Consider the following 23,347-nt stretch of genomic DNA (forward strand, 5'->3'; position numbering starts at 1 on the left):
GCCTGAGGGGAAGCTATGGAGCCATCCTCAGTGCCTGAGGCCCAACTTGTTCCAACTGAGTCATGGCTGCAGGAGGGGTAGAGAGAGAGATAGAGAGAGAAAGAGAGGGAGAGAGAGAATGGAGAGGAGGAGGGGAGGAGAAGCAGATGGTCGCTTCTCCTGTGTGCTCTGACCAGGAATTGAACTGGAACATCCACACGCTGGACCGACATGCTACCACTGAGCTAAGTGGCCAGGGTATGATGAGACTTTTATATTATAATAGGAATTGAATTTGGAATAGTGGGTAGAAAAGAAATAAAAATATAAAAACTCTGTTAAAACAACACAAAATAAGTAGAGGGAAGGATAAACTCTGGTATAGAAAGAGCTATAAGTTGAAGAGAGATGAAAATAACAGCATTGACAATCTTATACCATCTATGCAGGTTGTAATGATATTCAGGCTTCAAACAAGTTGGATAAATGCCCAGATATTCTGAGTAAAATTAGGGGATTTTTCTTGATATATTAGGCCTAATGGCTACGATGGTGTCATAAGAAGTGGTAGGTACTCTAGGTCTTGCCTACCTAAGATCTTTTGCCAAGTCCACACACATGAAATTATTTTAAGGAAACCCAAAGCTTACCATTTTTACAGACAGCTACCTGAACAACACTATGGCCAGGATTATTTCACACATATTTTAAGAGACTGGTTACTAATAACATGACCCAGAGAAATGATGCAATTAATAGCCAGATCCAGACTAATGATGAGCCAGGCATGATGTTGAAAAATTTACATGTGCTATCTCATTAATTTAATGACAGAAACAGATAAAAGACAAACCTAGATTACACACCAGCTATATCCTACTAACTAGGTTATATTCTTTTTTTTTTTTTTATAATTTTATTTTTTTAATGGGGTGACATCAATAAATCAGGATACATATATTCAAAGATAACAAGTCCAGGTTATCTTGTTGTTCAATTATGTTGCATACCCACCACCCAAAGTCAGATTGTCCCCTGTCACCTTCTATCTTGTTTTCTTTGTGCCCCTCCCCACCCCCTATCCCTCTCCCATTCCCCCCTCCCCCCCGTAACCACCACACTCTTATCAATGTCTCTTAGTTTCACTATTATGTCCCACCTACGTATGGAATAATACAGTTCCTGTTTTTTTCTGATTTACTTATTTCGCTTCGTATCATGTTATCAAGATCCCACCATTTTGCTGTAAATGTTCCGATGTCATCATTTCTTATGGCTGAGTAGTATTCCATAGTGTATATGTGCCACATCTTCTTTATCCAGTCATCTATTGATGGGCTTTTTGGTTGTTTCCATGTCCTGGCCACTGTGAACAATGCTGCAATAAACATGGGGCTGCATGTGTCTTTACGTATCAATGTTTCTGAGTTTTGGGGATATATATACCCAGTAGAGGGATTGCTGGGTCATAAGGTAGTTCTATTTTCAGTTTTTTGAGGAACCACCATACTTTCTTCCATAATGGTTGTACTACTTTACATTCCCACCAACAGTGTATGAGGGTTCCTTTTTCTCCACAGCCTCTCCAACATTTGCTATTACCTGACATGCTAATAACAGCTAATCGAACAGGTGTGAGGTGGTATCTCATTGCCGTTTTGATTTGCATTTCTCTAATAGCTAAAGAAGATGAGCATCTTTTCATATATCTGTTGGCCATTTGTATTTCTTCCTGGGAGAAGTGTCTATTCATATCCTCTTCCCATTTTTTTATTGGATTGTTTGTTTGTTTGTTGTTGAGTTTTATGAGTTCTTTGTATATTTTGGATATTAGGCCCTTATCTGAGCTGTTGTTTGAAAATATCATTTCCCATTTAGTTGGCTTTCTGTTTATTTTGTTATCAGTTTCTCTTGCTGAGCAAAAACTTCTTAGTCTGATGTAGTCCCATTCATTAATTTTTGCCTTCACTTCTCTTGCCTGTGGAGTCAAATTCATAAAATGCTCTTTAAAACCCAGGTCCATGAGCTGAGTACCTATGTCTTCTTCTATGTACTTAATTGTTTCAGGTCTTATGTTTAGATCTTTGATCCATTTTGAGTTAATTTTTGTACAGGGGGAGAGACTGTAGTCCAGTTTCATTCTTTTGCATGTGGCTTTCCAGTTTTCCCAGCACCATTTATTGAAGAGGCTTTCTTTTCTCCATTGTGTGTTGTTGGCCCCTTTATCAAAAATTATTTGACTATATATATGTGGTTTTATTTCTGGACTTTCTATTCTGTTCCATTGGTCTGAGTGTCTATTTTTCTGCCAATACCATGCTGTTTTGATTGTCGTGGCCCTATAATATAGTTTGAAGTCAGGTATTGTTATGCCCCCAGCTTCATTCTTTTTCTTTAGGATTGCTTTGGCTGTTCGGGGTTTTTTATAGTTCTATATAAATCTGATGATTTTTTGCTCTATTTCTTTAAAAAATGTCATTGGAATTTTGATGGGAATTGCATTAAATTTGTATATTGCTTTGGGTAATATAGCCATCTTGATTATATTTATTCTTCCTAGCCAAGAACAAGGTATATTCTTCCATCTCATTATATCTTTTTCGATTTCCCTTAACAATGGTTTATAGTTTTCATTATATAAGTCCTTTACATTCTTTGTTATGTTTATTCCTAAGTATTTTATTTTTTTTGTTGCAATCGTGAAGGGGATTATTCTTTTGAGTTCCTTCTCAGTTGTTTCATTGTTGGCATATAGAAAGTCTATTGACTTCTGTAAATTTTGTATCCTGCGACTTTACTGTATTGGCTTATTGTTTCTAGTAGTCTTTTTGTGGATTCTTTGGGGTTTTCGATGTATAGGATCATATCATCTGCAAAAAGTGATACCTTTACTTCTTCTTTTCCAATATGGATGCCTTTTATTTCTTTGTCTTGTCTGATTGCTCTGGCTAGAACCTCTAGTACCACATTAAATAAGAGTGGAGAGAGTGGACAACCCTGTCTTGTTCCTGATTTAAGGGGGAAAGCCTTCAGTTTAGTGCCATTTAATATGATGTTAGCTGATGGTTTATCATATATGGCCTTTATCATGTTGAGATACTTTCCTTCTATACCCATTTTGTTGAGAGTCCTTTTTTTTTTTTTTTTTTTTCTTTTCATTTTTCTGAAGCTGGAAACAGGGAGAGACAGTCAGACAGACTCCCACATGCGCCCGACCGGGATCCACCCGGCACGCCCACCAGGGGCGGTGCTCTTCCCCCCAGGGGGCGATGCTCTGCCCATCCTGGGCGTCGCCATATTGCAACCAGAGCCACTCTAGCGCCTGAGGCAGAGGCCACAGAGCCATCCCCAGCGCCCAGGTCATCTTTGCTCCAATGGAGCCTCGGCTGCGGGAGGGGAAGAGAGAGACAGAGAGGAAAGCGCGGCGGAGGGGTGGAGAAGCAAATGGGCGCTTCTCCTATGTGCCCTGGCCGGGAATCGAACCCGGGTCCTCCGCACGCTAGGCCGACGCTCTACCGCTGAGCCAACCGGCCAGGGCCTGTTGAGAGTCTTAAACATAAAATTGTGTTGTATTTTATCGAAAGCCTTTTCTGCGTCTATTGATAAGATCATGTGGTTTTTGTTCTTTGTTTTGTTGATATGGTGTATTACATTAACCGTTTTACGTATGTTGAACCATCCTTGAGATTCTGGGATGAATCCCACTTGATCATGATGTATTATTTTTTTAATATGTTGTTGTATTCGATTTGCTAGTATTTTGTTTAGTATTTTAGCATCTGTATTCATTAGAGATATTGGTCTGTAGTTTTCTTTTTTTGTGCCATCCTTGCCTGGTTTTGGTATTAGGGTTATGTTGGTCTCATAAAATGTGTTTGGAAGTATTGCTTCTTCTTCAATTTTTTGGAAGACTTTGAGTAGAATAGGAACCAAGTCTTTGAATGTTTGATAAAATTCGCTGGTATAGCCCTCAGGGCCTGGACTTTTATTTTTGGGAGGTTTTTAATGGTTTTTTCTATTTCTTCTCTACTGATAGGTCTGTTTAGGCTTTCTGCTTCTTCTTGACTCAGTCTAGGAAGGTTGTATTGTTCTAGGAATTTATCCATTTCTTCTAGGTTGTTGAATTTAGTGGCATAAAGTTTTTCATAGTATTCTACAATAATTCTTTGTATATCTACGGTGTCCATGGTGATTTCTCCTCTTTCATTTTGGATTTTGTTTATATGAGTTCTTTCTCTTTTTTCCTTGGTAAGTCTTGCCAAGGGTTTGTCAATTTTGTTGATCTTTTCAAAGAACCAGCTCCTTGTTCTATTAATTTTTTCTATAGTTTTTCTGTTCTCTAATTCATTTATTTCTGCTCTGATTTTTATTATCTCCTTTCTTCGGCTGGTTTTGGGTTGTCTTTGTTCTTCTTTTTCTAGTTCTTTACGGTGGGAAGTTAAATGGTTCACTTGGGCTCTCTCTTGTTTGTTCATATATGCCTGAAGCGATATGAACTTCCCTCTTATCACTGCTTTTGCTGCATCCCATAGATTCTGATATGTCGTATTGTCATTTTCATTAGTCTGTATATATCTTTTGATCTCTGCACTTATTTCTTCTTTGACCCATTCACTTTTTAAAAGTATGTTGTTTAGTTTCCACATTTTTGTGGGATTTTTTTCCTCTTTTTTGCAGTTGAATTCTAGTTTCAAGGCTTTATGATCAGAAAATATGCTTGGTACAACTTCCATTTTTCTGAATTTGCTGATGTTGTTTTTGTGGCCCAACATATGGTCAATTCTTGAGAATGATCCATGTACACTGGAGAAGAATGTATACTCAGTCACTTTGGGATGAAATGTCCTGTAGATGTCTATCATATCCAGGTGCTCTAGTGTTTTGTTTAAGGCCACTATGTCTTTGTTGATTCTCTGTTTGGATGACCGATCTAGAGCCGTCAGCGGTGTATTGAGGTTTCCAAGTATGATTGTATTTTTGTCAGTTTTTGTTTTAAGGTCAATAAGTAGCTGTCTTATATATTTTGGTGCTCCTTGGTTTGGTGCATATATATTAAGAATTATTATGTCTTCTTGATTCAGTGTCCCCTTAGCCATTATGAAATGGCCATTTTTGTCTCTGAGTACTTTTCCTGTCTTGTAGTCAGCATTATCCGATATGAGTAGTGCTACACCTGCTTTTTTTTGGATGTTATTTGCTTGGAGTATTGTTTTCCAGCCTTTCACTTTGAATTTGTTTTTATCCTTGTTACTTAGATGAGTTTCCTGTAGGCAGCATACAGTTGGATTTTCTTTTTTAATCCATTCTGCTACTCTGTGCCTTTTTATTGGTGAGTTTAATCCATTTACATTTAGTGTAATTATTGATACTTGTGAGTTCCCTATTGCCATTTTATATCTTGCTTTCTGTTAGTTTTGTGTCTTGTTTGATCCTTCTCTTTCATTTTTCTACCTTTTGTTTTTATTTGGTTGTATTCCATACATCTTTCCTCTGTTGCTATCTTTTTTATCTCATGTGCTTCTGTGGTGGTTTTTTCAATGGTGGTTACCTTTGAGTAATGAAAAGGGTCCCTACCCTGTTCATTGTAGCGAACTATTTTGTGAGTACTTTTGCACTCCATCGTCCTTTGCTACTGTTAATCTCCATCTTCTCCCCCTCTTTCTTTTTGTTGTTGTCACAGTTTAAATTTGGTTTTATTGTATTCTTCTTGGAGCTTTTACTTGTGGCTCTGTTTTTTTTTGTTCTTTGTATCTGATTGGAGAACCCCCTTTAGTAATTCCTGGAGTGGGGGTTTTCTGATGATAAATTCCCTCATCTTTTCTGTATCTGTGAATGTTTTTATTTCTCCTTCGTATTTGAAGGATAGCTTTGATGGGTATAGTATTCATGGCTGAAAGTTCCTCTCTTTCAGGACTTTAAATATTGGGGTCCACTCTCTTCTAGCTTGTAGAGTTTCTGCTGAGAAATCTGATGATAATCTAATGGGCCTTCCTTTATATGTTGTATTCTTCTTTTCCCTGGCTGCCTTGAGAATTTTTTCTTTGCTGTTGGTTTGTGTCAATTTCATTATGATATGCCTTAGAGTAGGTCTGTTGGGGTTAAGAAAACTTGGAGTTCTGTTTGCTTCTTGAACTTGAGGCTTTAGTTCTTTCCACAGGCTTGGAAAGTTCTCATCTATTATTTGTTTGAGTATGTTCTCCATTCCATTTTCTCTCTCTTCTCCCTCTGATATACCTATTATTCTTATGTTATTCTTTTTGATGGAGTCAGATAATTCTTGTAGGGCTATCTCATTTTTTTTAATTTTTGAGTCTCTTTCTTCTTCTCTCTGTTGTGCCTCAAGTTGCTTGTCTTCTATTTCACTAATCCTCTCTTCTATCTGACCTGTTCTATTAGCTAAGCTTGTTACTTCGTTTTTCATCTCGTGAATTGAGTTTTTCATCTCTGTTTGATTTGTTTTTATAGTTTCAATTATAAAATTGAACATATTGGACATATATTCTTTGTGTTCATTGAGTTGTTTTCTGAGCTCCCTAAATTGCCTTTCTGTGTTTTCTTGTATATCTCGGAGGATTTTTAGGATTTCTATCTTGAATTCTGTCATTTAGCTCCAACGTTTCCAATATATTAAATTTTTTCTCCATAGATTTTTCCTCATCTAGCTGTGTTACCTCTCTTTCTTTTGTATCCATGATATTTGATTTTCTCTTCCTTAATGGCATCTGAGGGTGGTTTTGTTGATAGTATTAATGAGATTTAATAAAGAATAAAAAGTTAAAAAAAATAAAAAAAAATAAAAAATCAAAAGAGTTGTTTTTTTTTAAAAAAATTAATAATAAAATAAAGAAAAATAAAATAAAATAAAAATTAAAAAAAAAAGGAAATTATTCCCCCCCTCCTTTTTTCCTCTCCTCTCCTCTCCCCTCTTTCTTGAGAAAATCTTGTGGTGGACTGTGAATTATAACAAACAATGCCTGTGATGGAGGGCCTGAATTGGGGAAAAGTAATAAAGGGGCAAAAAAAAAAAAAAAAAAGAAAAAAAAAAAAAGAGTGTATGGACCCACAAAAAGCAAATAAGGAAAAAATTTGGGTCAAGAATAAAATGATTTGCTTTTAGGTGTTGGTTGTCTAAGAGTTATGATGAGAGGAATAAGAGGAAAACGGAAAAATGGGGGGACAAATTAAAAAATTACTATTGTATTTAGTGGAACTAGAACTAGATAATATGGAGAGCCAGGGATGGGAGCACTGCTAGTGAGTTAAAAAGGTGAAGTAAAAACCCCCCAAAATGTCACAAACATAGGTTTGAGTCCCAGATAAGATCATTTGTTTGTTATTGAGGTTTGAATGAGAGGAGATGTAAAGGAGAAAGGAAGAAACTAATATAGAGGGAGAAAAGAAAGAGAGAGAGAGAAAAAAAGAGGGAACCAGTAAAAGAAGAAAAAAGAAAGGAGAGAGAGAGAGAGAGAGAGTTAAGGGTTTTGGAGTGCAACCCTCATAGAGAGAAAGGAAGAGAAGAGAAAAGATAATGGGAGATGTAACACTTATGGGTAGTGTAGTTCAAGGAGAGGAGAGAGTAAGACCGGTAGAGAGTTAATCGGCCAAATTGGAGGAGGAAAGAAAAGTATCAAGAATGAAGATAAGAGAAACAAACGAACAAATATAATAAAATGGGATAGGTTATAAAGTCTGCAGATTATTCTTGATTTTGAGAGGTTATCTTCTTGGTTTTTCTTTTCTCTCCCTCTTCCTGGTCGGTGACTCTGTACCCCGGGTTCTGCCCCTTTGGCACGCTCAGGTAGAGTTTTGCAGTTGATAAGTCTCTATGGCAATGTCATGTATTGTGCTTTAGTCATGTAATGAGCTTCGTTGGCAGTCGAAGCTCATTAGCATTTATAGGCTCCGACAGTGAGAGAGTCCGTGTTCCTGGAGCCTTTCTCCTAGTCTTTCCTTCCTCAGTTAGTAGCCTGATAATCCAGCTATGGGGTTGCTGCTGCCTCTGCCTGGATAGTAAGAGGCTCAAAGAGCTGGCAACTCCCCACTCTATTTCCACTCAGCACAGGGCTCTGGGTAAGGCTCAGTCAGTCAGAGCTGCTAGCATAATCAGGCGGGCTTTCCGCCCACTCAAAGACTTCTGGCTCTGCCACTCTGTCCGGTAACACAAGCGGGCGCCCACTTCTGGGGCACTTGGAGGAAACTCTCACTCACTGTCTGCGACCAGGATATCCGGCCAGCAGTCTCACGCTCTGAGTGAAACCCCCAACTGCAGGGAAAAGTTGCAGCGTTGGAATTGAGTCTCACTCCGTCCCCGTGCGCGGCTTTTGCAAGGCACTGGGGCGGCTCGAGATTCTGCTTTGGCCCACACAAAGGCCCCTGACTCTGCCCCTCTGTGCGATAACATGGGTGCGCACTGCCGAGGCACTCGGAGGAATTGCTCACTCCTTATCTGCACGCGCAAACCAGGATATGAGGCCGGCCGCATTTCCCTCTGAGTGAAACACCCTCCAGCACGGAAAATCTCCACCGTTGGAATTAGTTCTCACTCCCTCCCGTGCGTGGCTTTCCCAGGGCGCTGGGGCTGCCCAGAGACTCTGCCCTCGGCCCACAGAAAGGCCTCTGACCCTGCCTCTCCGTGGGGCAACACGGGCACCCACTCTCGGGGCCCTGGAAGAAATTCTCGCCCACTAACTGTGCACCGACCAGGAGACCGGGTAAAATGGCCGCTCCGCTTGTCTTTCTTTGTTTGGGTTTGGCGCGAGTGTTAGCTTGTATTGCCCGGGTTACCACGGGATCAGATTTTCCTCGGCTTGGATCTCCGTGCCACAGCCTGGTTCGGCCATTTGTGCCGCGGCAGCCTGGATCTATTCACCCCCTTTGCCCGCCTCAGTTTCTATATTCACAGTTACCAGAGAAAGCCGCCCTGTTTAGGTTAGTGAGGAAGGCGGAGCATTTCTTACTCCCTATTTCCTTCGGGGTTTGGTTATATATTTAGCCAATTTTTCACTCAATCATACCTTTGGGTGTATTGCAAAGCATCTGGAAGCTCCAAGTATAGGTTTTTCTGTTTCTGGTTGAAGATCTTGTTGAGTTTTGGGGGAGATTTATCGGTATCGCTTCCTACCCTGCCATTACTCTGACCTAGGTTATATTCTTAAAGTATCATAGAAATTATAAGAATCATAGGTTTTATAGATATTAAAAGTCACCTAATTTTATTTAAAGTTTTTTTCTTTTAATTGAATTTATTGGGGTGCCACTGGTTAATAAAATTATATAGATTTAAGGTATACAAGTCTATAATATGTCATTTGTATATTGTATTATGTGCTCACCATCCCAAGTCAACTCTCCTTCCATCACCATTTATTCCTTTACCCTCTTCTATCTCCCCACCCCTATTCCCTCTTATAATCACCATACTGTTGTCTGTCTAGAGATTTTTTCCCCTTGCTTAATCCGTTTATTTTTTTTTTTACCAAGCCTTCAACTCTCTAATACCTTTATTTAAGATAAGGCCCAAAGAAATTAAAAATTTTCCCAAGGTCACATTACTATTTTGTAAAATTTTATAATCATAAATTATTTTACATAATTCTAAAGTTATGTAATAGTTCAGCATTTTAATACCTTTTGTACCCAAATATTCCTTACTTTTTCAGCTTTTCTTCTATTATCTTTAAATAAAAAGTCAACACTACGTAGGGAAGAGTTTTTCAGTTTTTTTTTAATTTATGGCCCAGTAAGATCATCTGAAATAACAGACCCAAAGAATTTGAAATTGATTCAATAACCCAAATTGATAATTATAATGATTTCAGATACTGATTTTTCAATCCAAAGCAATGATAAATTGTATTCTCTCTCAGGTCAATATTAACAGTAATTTACCTTTGTCTTGATATTCAGATGGTTCTTGTTGAACATTTGTATAGACTTCATGCTGATCCCTCGGCCCCACTATAGATAATTCGGGTATGTTTAAATATTCTGACCTTTATAAAGATAAATGAAAACATAAAATTTTAAAAGAAAATAATAAAATTAATGACTTCAAAAACTACTTATTCATATAAACAGAAAAAAAATATGGTTCATTCACTCAACACTTCTATAATAACCTGGATAGTAAAGGGTAAAAAATAGGGATTTAAGGGAGGCAACGGATACTTAGTCATCTTTACATGGACCCAATGTGTAAATATCTGCTATCTGTGTACAGCCTTAGAAATTTATTGCAAATGCTATTTTCCATTAGATAACACAAGCTAGGGTCTCTTGAAGTAGCACTGGCATCTGTTCTGATTGTCAGTAGCTGTTCTATATGAATTAAGTATTGTATATATTAAATGTCATCCTTGCAATATAAAATTCTTTTATCTGGAAAAGAAAATGACATACTATTGTCTTCTAGGCAATGTAATAAAGATCAAGAACACTGACTTATCATCTAGGGCTTTCTCATTAACTAGAAATATGAGCTTCAGTTATTTCATCTATGAAATGAGATAAAAATACCTCATTTTATGAGCCAGGTTGCTAAGGGCAAAAGGTATATAGATTTAAAATTTTAAATTATTAAGTACTTTATAAATATGAAGTATTATTAATATAAAGTGGGCCTCTAAATGGAAAAGATTAAACTTGGTATAGTCTTCATGTATACCTATATAAATTCTATTTTTTTATTTTATTTATTCATTTTTAGAGAGGAGACAGAGAGAGAGAGAGAGAGAGAGAGAGAGAGAGAGAGAGAGAGGAGAGAGAGAGAGAAGGGGGGAGGAGCCGGAAGCATCAACTCCCATATGTGCCTTGACCAGACAAACCCAGGGTTTCGAACCGGCGACCTCAGCATTTCCAGGTCAACGCTTTATCCACTGCGCCACCACAGGTCTATAAATTCTATTTTTAAAGTATACTCTTGTCACTGCTAAGTTGAGAAGGCAGAGAGAGCCTGATGGAATGACATATAGGATGGGTAGTTTCCCAGGGAAGAGATTATTCAGTGAATGTTAAAGCATTCTATAACCATAGAGTTCTAAGTAAGTTTAGGGTGTGAAAGATAACGAAACTTATGATGCCATTACCTCATTATGGAACCAAATAATTACTGTGATTTGAAAGTAGCTAGTAACCACCTTTCTCTAAATAAATGACCATTAGAAGGAACAGAGAGTTTATGATGAATATTTTCTTTAGATGTTAACATTATATATGTACCTTGATATACTAGGAAGAGAAGGTTTTGGAGTAAAACCAAACTTCTTAAGGTTCACACTTTGAGATTTATTCATTTGCATCTATTAACGAAAAGTAAATACAACTTCAGCTACCAACTTCACATCAATACCTTTTAACAAATAAGACAAACAACAAAATTCCTACTGATACATAAAGTCCAAAGACCAATGAATTATGAGAAACTCAGGCTAGTTCTTAAACAAAATTTCTTCTTAGGCTCTTCTGAAATGTAAATTTTCTTCAAGGTTTTTTACTAGGCCTTTTTCTCACTCTACATATCCTCAATTAAAGATTTCATCTATTCCCACAGCATGAATGGTCAGCTACACATGAATGACTCTCAAATCTATTGAATATTTCTAACTTAGCTCTCTCGTTTCAATTTCTGAACCAAGCCAACTTACATATCCCTCTCCATTTCCCTCTTTTCTGGAAACAAACAAAAATAAGCTAATGAGGGACATAAATATGTCCTCAAAGTGGATTTACAGATTGATTATTATGAACTATAATACCTTTTAATTTAGAAACAGTATTATGAATAATGGTCATATTCCTAGTCAATCCCTCAAGTATACTACAAATACCGACCTAATTGATACACAGAATAAAGGCATATTTATGTACATTTAATTACATTACAAGGGCTAAATGTTATTAAAACTAACCTTGAGACGTTTAACTGGAGGATGAGATAAAATAGCATTTCTGTTTCTTAAATCAGATAAATATGAAGAAATTGTTGGCTCTTTCATTTCTGGCTTCTGTGCAACTCCAGTTTTACCTATAATAAGAAATTCTAGATTTTTTAGGTTAAGCTTTAGGTATTGTTCATATAAAACCAAATTTCTTTAAAATTTCTAATCTAATGTTTACTTTTTCTCATGTTGCCCACAAAAGAAAGAAATTTATTCATGTTATAAGCTGCATAATATAAATATCACACATAGACAATTGGGATATAATTACTATTTATCAAAGCTTTCAATTTTAAAACCTGAAATGAACTTGTTTTATGGAACTCACAGCAATCATGTCCACATGTTCGTTTATTTTTACAGTGATGATTACAGTCTCGCTTTCCGGGCTTTTTGCAGGTAGTCATTCCTAAATTAATGTAAGATAAACAAACCTATTTTTACTACATCTATTTTTATAAATTTAATATAATTAATGTGTATGCAGTCTCTTTACTTTTAGACAGTACAGAAAGACTGATTTTTCACATTTTTTCCAATATTAACCCACTTAATATGTAATTTTCAAAAAAGATAGTTCTGATAACAGCCCCTATCCCCTATTAGCCCCAACTCAGCTTCTCACAAGGAGCATTGAGCCACCTGTAAGCTTTTCTTAACTCCCTAATAGAAATAGAGTAACTCAGTACTTCTTGTCCTGAATGAGGTAAGAATAAGGGTGGAGTTTTAGAACTTTCTGCTGCTTTATACTTAAGCCTGAAGAACCAGGAAACAAGCAAACCTCATGGCATTTTGATGGCATCAGTGATAGCTGCTAGGAGACAGGACATCATACATATTTAATAAATGTTAGAAACAAATGCTGTAGGGGTATAAGAAATTTGCTATAAAAATTCATAGACAGGAGAGATTGCTTCCAACTTGATTGCCAAAGCTAGACTTAATATATGTGAATAAATAATTTTTTTATGTATTATATTTCAAATAGGCTTTTTCTTGATCTTAGCTCTCACAAGGAGAAAGGGAGGAACATTTGAACTGGTCCTTGAAGAACAGACAGGATCTGGAAAAGAGAAGGGGACCAGGGGATGATGTTCCAGATTAAGGACAAATTATCCAAAGGCAGTAAACTACAGAGAGTAGAAACAGAAATCAGTTTTTATTTGCTGGAGTATTTAAGTGAACAAGAAACATAGATTATGAAGAGCTTTGAAGAACTTTTCTTGGTCTTTTACTCTTTATTTTCAATGCCATTGTTCTATCAACCTTTTTCAAGGCATGGCACATCTAGACAATGATAGTACTGTGTATGTATAGCACCCTGCAGCAAGTGGATAACTCGCTCACCATATGAGGCAACTGGCTAGACAACTTGGCAGCTAATCAGATCAACGTATTGGGTACTGATTAAATAACAAAACACACCTGGCAACTGGAAGCTAACAGCTAAACAATAGTGTTCCCAACTGATCATAAACAACTTTGGAAACAATACTCAGATAAGGCCACTCTGTTATTATAGAAGAGATAAGACTACAATGCAATTTTTCTGAAACTACAGATAAGGACACTTAAGAACCACAAAAATAACTAAACATCCCCCTCTTCTGGCTAACACAAATGACTATTTCTTTAATCCTCCCATCTCCAAGATAAAATACACCAAAATATCCAATACTCCATTTTCTGAGAGCACCCAATCCAAAACTTATCTCAGCTTGATCTAAACCTAAGAATCACCCGGCACAAGCTGAAAGCCTCAGATAGGCTCCTTTCAACTCCTTGAGATGACTCACAGTTATGCCAATGAGAGCTGTGCTCTCCAATACCTGATGTTCCTCAAATACAAGTGCACTCCTACCCGTCTTTGTCTGAAAGGTTTTGACATTACACTTTACAAAGCAGGTGGGCCATGGCTTGCCAAGTTTTACCCCAGTTCATGATCTCATCTCTCACTTGGTTACCCAATTTCCTTGAATCCAGTACTACAATGCTAAAATTTATGCTATATTCTGTTTCTTAATTAATTCTCCTAAAATTCAACTCTGATAGATCATTTGCTCAATTAGAAACATTACTTTCTGCTGTCAACAAAATTCCTTACTGAAGGTCCTCGACACAATCTAGCTCCCCTTTTCAGTACCCATGCTAACCTTAAATCCATCAAAATACATTCACTCGCCACTATTCAAACAGTCCCAATCCTTTCTATAATTATACCTTTGAAATTACCTCTTGTCTAAGAAGACCTTCACTTCTTTGTCTATCAGAACCTATCAACTTTTTTTTTTTTAATTTAGAAAATTAAATTTAACAGGGTGACATTGATCAACAAAAGTACATAGATTTTGGGTAAACATCTCCACATCATTTGGACAGTCAATTATATTGTATATCCATCACTCAAAGTCAAATTATCCTCTGTCACCTTATATTTGTCCCTCTTTATATCCTGGCCCCAATCCCCTTCATTATCTCCCCCTCCCCCTGGTAACCACTCCACTTTTATCTATGTCCATGAGTATCAATTTTGGATCCCACTTATGTGTGGAAACATAGTTTTTAGCTTTTCCTGATTCACTTATTTCATTCAGTATAATGTTATCAAGGTCCATCCATGTTGTTGTAAATGACACTATGTCATCATTTCTTATGGCTGAGTAGTATTCCATTATATATATATATACCACATCTTCTTTATCCAGTCATCTATAGAAGGGCACTTTGGTTGTTTCCGTCTTGGCAACTGTGAATAATGCTGTGATGAACATGGGGGTACATGTGTCTTTATGTACTAATATTTTCAAGGTTTTGGGTTATATACCCATAGAGGGGTTGCTGGATCATATGGTAGTTCTACTCTTAATTTTTTGAGGAAATACCATACTTTCTTCCATAGTGGCTGTATTAATTTACATACTCACCAGCAGTGAATGAAGGTTCCTTTTTCTCCCCAGACTCTCCAACAGTTGTTATTACCTGTCTTGTTGGTAACAGTCAATCTAACAGGTACAAGGTGGTATCTCATTGTAATTTTGATTTGCATTTCTCGAATAGCTAGTGAAGATGAGCATTTTTTCATATATTTGTTGACTATTTGTATTTCTTCTCGGGAGAAGTGTCTGTTCATGTCCTCTCCTCATTTCTTTTTATTGAATTGTTTGCTTGTCTGTTGCTGAGTTTTGTGAATTCTTTATATATTTTGGATATTAATCCATTATCAGAGCTGTTGTCTGCAAATATCATCTCTCATTTAGTTGGCTGTTTGTTTTGTTGTCAGTTTCTTTTGCTGTGCAGAAGCTTCTTAGTTTGATATACTCTCATTCATTTATTTTTGCCTTTGCTTCCCTTGCCTTTGGGGTCAAATTCATAAATTGTTATCTATGGCCAATGTCCATGAGTTTAGTACCTACATTATCGCCTATGTAATTTATTGTTTCAGATCTTATATTTAGGTCTTTGATCCATTTTGAATTAATTATTGTGCAAGGGGACAAACTGTAATCAAGTTTCATTCTTTTGCATGTAGCTTTCCAATTCTCCCAGCACTATTTATTGAAGAGGCTTTCTTTTCTACACTGTGGTTTTGGCTCCTTTGTCAAATGTGATTTGTCTATATATATGTGGTTTTATATCTGGGTTCTTGACTCTGTTCTATCGGTCTGTGTGTTCTATTTTTCTGCCAATACCATGCTGTTTGTTTGTTTATTTATTTATTTATTTATTTATTTTTTACAGAGACACAGAGAGAGTCAGAGAGGGATAGACAGGGACAGACAGACAAGAACGAGAGATGAGAAGCATCAATCATCAGTTTTTCGTTGTGACACAGTTGTTCACTGATTGCTTTCTCATATGTGCCTTGACCACGGGCTTTCAGCAGAACGAGTAACCCCTTGCTCGAGCCAGCGACCTTGGGTCCAAGCTGGTGAGCTTTTTGCTCAAACCAGATGAGTCTGCGCTCAAGCTGGCGACCTCGGGATCTCGAACCTGGGTCTTCCGCATCCCAGTCCGACGCTCTATCTACTGCGCCACCGCCTGGTCAGGCCCATGCTGTTTTGATTATTCTAGCTCTGCAGTATAATTTGAAGTCAAGTATTGTAATGCCTCCAGCTTTGTTCCTTTTTTCTCAGGATTGCTTTGGCTATTCAAGGTTTTTTATGGTTCCAATCACAAACCTGGTGATTTTTTGTTCAATTTCTTTAAAAAATGACATTGGAATTTTGATGGGAATTGGATTTTTATATATTGCTTTGGGTAATATGGCCATTTTAACTATATACTTCTCAAAGTCTTCCAAAAAACTGAAGAAGAAGCAATACTTCCAAACACATTTTATGAGGCCAAAATAACTCTCATACCAAAACCTGGCAAGGATAATACAAAAAAAAAGAAAACTACAGACCAATATCTCTAATGAATACAGATGCAAAAATCCTGAACAAAATATTAGCAAATCAAATACAACACATTAAAAAAATAATACATAACCATCAAGTGGGATTCATTCCAGAAGCACAAGGATGGTTCAACATATGTAAATTTATTAACATAATTTATCATATCAACAAAACAAAGAACGAAAATCATATGATCCTATAAGTAGATGCACAGAAGGCATTCAATAAGATACAGCATCTCTTAATGTGTAAAACACTCAATAAAATGGGTATAGAAGGAAAATACCTCAACATAATAAAGGCCATATATGACAAACCATCAGCTAATACCATACTAAATGGTGAAAAACTGAAAGCTTTTCCTCTAAAATCAGGAACAAGACAAGGCTGCCCACCCTCTCCATTCCTATTCAACATAGTGCTAAAAGTTTTAGCATACATATCAGAGAAAAAATAAAGGTTTCCCTTTTTGCAGATGACATGATCCTGTATATTAAAAACCCCAAAGACTCCACAGAAAGACTATTAGAAACAATAAAAGAATACAGTAAGGTCACAGGATACAAAATTAATATAGAGAAGTCTATTGCTTTCATATATGCCAACAATGAAACTTCAGAAAATGAACTAAAAAAAAAATCCCTTTTACAGGAATAAACATAACAAAGAATGTAAGGGATCTATATACTGAAAACCACAAAGTATTATTAAAGGAAATCGAAAAGGACAATGAAATGGAAAAATATCCCATGTCCTTGATAGGAGGAATAAATATACATAGTTAAAAATGACCATATTACTCAGAACCTACCAACTTTCAAGGCTAAGTCAAATGGCATCTATATTATGGAGCAGTGGCAGTCAACCTGGTTCCTACCACCCACTAGTGGGAGTTCCAGCTTTAATGGTGGGTGGTAGCGGAGCAACCAAAGTATAAATAAAAAGATAGATTTAACTATAGTAAGTTGTTTTATAAAGGTTTATTTTGCCAAATTTAGCGAAAATCTGACATAAAATACTTGGTAGGTATTATATGCTTTAACTTGCTGTAACTCTGCTTTATAAATTTTATAAAGTAAAGTTACTTCCCTACTTTATAAATCACCATTACTGTGGAACTGGTGGGCGGTTAGAAAATTTTACTACTAACAGAGATATAAAAGTGGGTAGTAGGTATACAAAGGTTGACTACCCCTGTCATGGAGGGTAATCCTAATCACCCTATCTGGAAGCAATTTCTTTTTTCTTTGAGTAGAAAGAAGTATTTTCTTTGTCTATCTCTGTTTACAGTGTGCTGCCTTATAGTTAATGTATTTACATGAAAAATGCAGTGGAAAAGTATAGGGCACCCTAAACTAAAGTGAAAAAAACATGAGTTCTAATATGGGCTCTTATCTGTAAAAAACAGATTGAAAATAATACTTTTGTTTACTTCACAGATGAAAAGATAAAATTAAATATGTTTTAAAGTGAAAGCACTTTAAAATTAAGTGATAAATATATTGGTATATGTATTATTGTTATTATTATATTAATTAAAGGTTATATGTTAATTATAAAAATTAAAATTGTTCTGAATGCTATAAAGGAGAGGGGTACAATGATATTTGTTAACAGGGGGAACTATCTTGGTCAGTTCCCTAAGGAAGTGACAACTAGGCCAAGGAGAAAGAGTGAGAATTAACAAGACAAAGAAGAAAGAGTGTTTAGTGCAGAGGGAAGAGCACCTGCAAAAGCTCTATGACAAGAGAAAATGCTTAGAAGCTGAAAGAAGTGGGTGATGCTTAGCTGAGAGAGTGTACAAGATGAAAATGTAGAGGTAGAAAGGTCAGCCTGGCCCTGGCTAGTGGCTCAGTGGATAGAGTGTCAACCAGGCCTGTGGATATCCCAGATTTAATTCCTGGTCAGGGCACACAGGAGACACAATCATCTGCTTCTCTCCTCTTCCCTCTCCCACTTCTTGCTCTCTTCCTCTCCTACAGCCAGTCACTTGATTGGTTCGAGCATGGCCCTGGGCACCAAGGATAGGTTGGTTGGTCTGAGTGAATTAGCCTCAGGCACTAAAAATAGCTCAGTACTTGAGTATAGGCCCCAGAGAGGGTTGTCCAGTAGATCCTTGACTGGGCCTTGCAGGAGTCTGCCTCACTATCTCCCCTCCTCTCATTTAAAAAAGAAAGGAAAAAATAAGAAAAAAAAGGCCAGCCTATGTTTGTAGGCAACAGTTCCACCAAGGCACCCTGGCAATTGCGTGTCTCCACACAGCCATGTAGGCAAGGCTCAACTATTTACAGAGTGCCCTCTGATTCTCCTTGAGACATGTCCAGATAGGTAGTCCTGTGAGGATAGTTAAAGGCCATTTCTCATCTGCCTCCTCAGCATGTAGAAAGTACCCTATCATGCATGGAGCTGCCATGAGGCAGTTTCTCATCTGCCTCCTGGTTCCAGTAACACATGTGACTTTTCATCTTGCCCCTTTCAGGGATAGCTGCAGGTAATAAAACCACTTAGCTGCAACCTAGAGTTCACTTCTCAGTAACAAAGCAATCCACCATTTGCGTCATCCAGCCCTCCAGCAAGTGGTTGATACCATACTGATCCTGTTTTGCTGTCTGTGTAAGTAATAAACTGTTTAAATCTATTTGGATCTCATGTGTCCTTAAATAGCCAATTTTATGGCACTGAGACAAGACTACATAGCAGCTGCCACACCACTGTTACTTAGAGACTGCTTACCTATGTGACAGTATGGAACCTGTTAATGATTTGGATCTTTAATTAAAATAGCTATGGGGAGCCAAAGAAATATTTTAATTAAAGAAGGGGAAAAACTGGCCCTGGCCGGTTGGCTCAGTGGTAGAGCGTCCGCCTGGCATGCAGGAGTCCTGGGTTCGATTCTTGGCCAGGGCACACAGGAGAAGCGCCCATCTGCTTCTCCACTCCTCCCCCTCTCCTTCCTCTCTGTCTCTCTCTTCCCCTCCCGCAGCCAAGGCTCCGTTGGAGCAAGGTTGGCCCGGGCGCTGAAGATGGCTCCATGGCCTCTGCCTCAGGTGCTAGAATGGCCCTGGTTGCAACAGAGCAATGCCCCAGATGGGCAGAGCATTGCCTCCTGGTGGGCATGCCAGGTGGATCCTGGTCAGGCACATGTGGGAGTCTGTCTGACTGCCTCCCCGTTTCCAGCTTCAGAAAAATACAAAAAAAAAGGGGGGGGGGCGGGAACTAAATTTGCATTTTGAGAAAAAGCAATCTATGGAGAATAGATTTGAGAGAGGACAGAGTGGATGCAAGAAAATGAGTTAAGTTATGTGTAGACTAAAGAACAAGATAAACAAAATAGAAATATTAAGGATAGAGAAGAGACTGATGGTTGACAGAAGGGGAGGGGTGTTGGGGGTCTGGGTGAAAAAAGTGAAGAGATTAAGAAGTACAAATTGGTAGTTCTAAAATAGTCACAGGGATGTGAATTATAACATAGAGCATATAATCAATAATACTGTAGTAACTATATATGGGGCCAGGTGGGTACTTAAAAGAGCAGAGGGACCACTCTGTCAAGTACAAAATGTCTAAACACTATGCTGTACATCTATAATATGGAATAATACTGAATGTAAACTAATATAAAAATAATAAGTAAATAAATAAAACTAGTTAAGAAGGTACTGCAGTTGTTTAAGCAAGAAAATGAAAATAACTCAGTAGGCGGTAGGAAAAGCAGAGTCAAAGACAATGACTGATTTGAGTGCTATACAGAACATAAAAATATATTTCATAAAGAACCAAGTGGAGTGTTTTTCCTTCTTGAGCAACAAGCATATTGGTGTCCCTTAGGTTTTATGCTTTCCTTTTAATCCAGCAGTATCTACCTTAAGTTTCTATAAGTTCACTCAGTATTTCAAAGATAAAGACAAATACATGGAAATACTCCACCCACTTATTCTCCCTTCATAGATATCTCAATTCTTGGGCCCTCCACCTTCCCACTAATGTAATCTAGGCCTGTCCTATAATTGTCATCCTGGAACTTCCATTAAGCTCCTGGACTGAATCTACTATTCCTGGATTCTTTGACTTGTCCTTTCTTGGTTAACTGCTTTGTCTTTTTGTGCTCACCCACAAACTGCCTGAAAAAGGATGTGTGGTAGTTAATCTCTCTGAATCCTTGACTGTATTAAGCTATTATTATTTTATTTTCACATTTAATAGTTTAGCTGGGGATAGAATACAGGATTCAAAATCATTTTTCCCTGGGTTTTTAAGTCCATTGTCTTCTAGCATCCATTGTTGCTGATAAAAAGACTAATACAACTTTGATTTTTATTCCTTGGAAGCATTTATGACTTTCTCTTTATCCATGATTTTCTGAAATGCCTCCTTTATATATCTTTTTTGTTCATACTAACTAGCAGCAAGTCTTTTTAATGTGCATATTTATGTTTCAAGTCTACAAAATTTTCACAAATTATGTCTTTTGATTTGTTTCTTCTTTCTTTATGGAAAACTTTCATTTAGATTGTACTGACTTCATCTTCTGATCCTCCAGCTAAGCTATTTTTTAAAAATCATAGTTTTTATTTCCTTGTACTCATTTTGTTAATTGTTTTTTTTATGGCATCCTTATTCTGTCTTATAGTTGCAATTTAATCTTTAATTTCTCTGAAGTTACTAATTAGTTTATATTACATTTTATTACATTCCTGAATTATCCTGTTGCTCTTTAAGCCAATTTCTATTTACTTATTTTGGGCTTTCACATGATTCAGACTTTCCTCAAATGCCTCTTCATCTTGGCTGTCTGTCTATAAGACAATCCTATTTTAGCTCCATTTTGCATATCAGAAATTAATTCATATAAAGGTTAAGTAACACATTCAAGGCCTGACCTGTGGTGGCGCAGTGAATAAAGCGTCAACCTGGAAATGCTGAGATAGCCGGTTCGAAACCCTGGGCTTGCCTGGTCAAGGCATATATGGGAGTTGATGCTTTCAGCTCCTCCCCCCTTCTCTCTCTCCTCTCTCTCTCTTTCTCCCTCTCTCTCCTCTCTAAAATGAATTAAAAAAAAAAAAGACTATGCAGCCTGGCCTGCGGTGGTGCAGTGGTTAGTGCGTCAACCTGCAATGCTGAGGTAGCTGGTTTGAAACCTTGGGCTTGCCTAGTTAGGCACATACAACTAACAATCACTCCGTGAACAACTAAAGTGAAGCAACTATGAGTTGATACTTTCGCTCCCATCCCTCTCTCTTCTCTCTGTAAAATCAGTAATTTAAATCTTAAAAAAAAAAAGAACTATGCAGATAATAAATAGCAAACTTGAGATTCTAATATTTCAGGTAGTCTAATTCTAGAGCCTGATCTCTCAACCACCCAGCCACCCTAGTTATACTGATTTTTTAGTTCTCTATAGAAAATGCACTTATCTAGGAAAAGAACCTACTGTTTGGGGGTTGGGAAGACTAAGAAATAATGTCTTGATGGTTGTTTTGCAGTAAAGGATAGAATTGCTTCATGCCATAATCCAAAAACTTCTAGTAGATCATTTCTAAATATTACCACAAGATGGTGCACAATGACTACACACATTTGTTCCCAGTGGTGAAAACTAACTAGTATCTATCTGGGAGTCAAATTTTAGAGATTTTGGAGACTCTCCAAAATTTCAAGACAGAGTTGACAAGTTTTGTCACGAATTAAGACTGCAGATGAATGCCTGACCAGTGGTGGCACAGTGGCTAGAGCGTCGACCTGGGATACTGAGGATCCAGGTTTGAAACCCCAAGATTGCTGGCTTGAGCGCAGGCTCATCCAGTTTAAGTGTGGGCTTGTCAGCTTGAGCATGGGGTCAGCAACTTGAAGGTGGGATCATCAACATGATCCCATGATTGCTGGCTTAAAGTCCAAGGTTGCTGGCTTGAGCCCAAGGTCATGCTGGCTTGAACAAGGGGTCACTGGCTCAACTTGAGCACCACCCTCCATTTCAAAGCACATATGAGAAGCAGTTGATGAATAATTCAAATGACCCAACTACAAGTTGATGCTTCTCATCTCTTTTCCTTCTTTTCTCTCAAAAGAAAAAAGGACTGTATACACATTTTTACAAAATACTAGTCTATAGATATTACCTATATGAGAAAAACTTTTTACTATATTTCTGTTAGAAATGGCACTTACAAAATAATAGTTCCCCCAACCCCAACCCACTCCTTACATCTCACAAATTATCTGAGTTTGTCTTAAATATAAGCTTACAGGGATTGATAATTGGAAAAATAAGGTTTTCAGAGATAACTGACCTAAGCTAAACTGTACTCCTAGGTATACTGTAAAGAGATTCCATATTCCATCACTATTGTAATCTGAAATTCATATATTTTCATAGTTTTGTCCCATGATATTAATTTACATATAATTAATGTATGTTTTAAAGACCTCAGTTCCAAATACTACTAGAAGTAAAATAAATGTATTAATGTCAACTAGAAATGTATTTAGGGAAAATATCTAATAGGGTCAGTTATGGCTGCTGTAGCAAGTGTCAGTTGCTTAAAAGAAAATGGAGGAAAACAAATTTAAAATAGCAGGTATCCCTGACATACTCAGACTCACAACTTAATTTTAAATTCAAATAATTTGGTCTGTGCATAAGCTACTGGAATTGATAATGCTAAGAGTTTTTTACTCAGACTTTTACAGTTCCTGATTTATGTTAATCATAGATCTGTGCATATTATTTTACCTTTTAAATGAGAGCATCTCTTTTTAATTTTTTGTCAAATATTGTACTATAATTTTATCAAGAAAAGAATCACACTAATGAAATTGGAGTTCTTGACTTTGCAATTTATTGGACATATACACTAAAGAGTATACAGAAAAGCAGACTCTCTTTTGACTAGTATTTAAATGTGCATACTTCCAAAGTGCTTGAGCACTGGTTTTATCCTTGCATTCTTCAAGTACATTAAATTTTCATACTCTGAATGGCATAGAAAATACAAGTGAATTTATTAATGTCAAATCAATTTTCTTCAAATTAAA

The 23,347-nt window shown here is 37.1% G+C and overlaps 1 protein-coding gene across 1 annotated transcript in view; it reads right to left on the reverse strand.

Moving 5' to 3' along the window:
* HFM1 (helicase for meiosis 1) overlaps positions 1-23,347 on the reverse strand; it is a 164,166-nt gene that overhangs the window by 39,068 nt on the left and 101,751 nt on the right. Inside the window, exons 30-33 of the mRNA XM_066266521.1 lie at positions 12,244-12,324; positions 11,886-12,001; positions 11,197-11,276; positions 9,868-9,971 (exon numbers count right to left, since the gene is read on the reverse strand). Coding sequence (XP_066122618.1) covers positions 9,868-9,971; positions 11,197-11,276; positions 11,886-12,001; positions 12,244-12,324 — 381 coding nt within the window. The remainder of the gene's footprint in view (positions 1-9,867; positions 9,972-11,196; positions 11,277-11,885; positions 12,002-12,243; positions 12,325-23,347) is intronic.

The sequence above is a fragment of the Saccopteryx bilineata genome, chromosome 3 (genome assembly GCF_036850765.1).
Source record: "Saccopteryx bilineata isolate mSacBil1 chromosome 3, mSacBil1_pri_phased_curated, whole genome shotgun sequence".
Lineage (NCBI taxonomy): Eukaryota > Metazoa > Chordata > Mammalia > Chiroptera > Emballonuridae > Saccopteryx > Saccopteryx bilineata.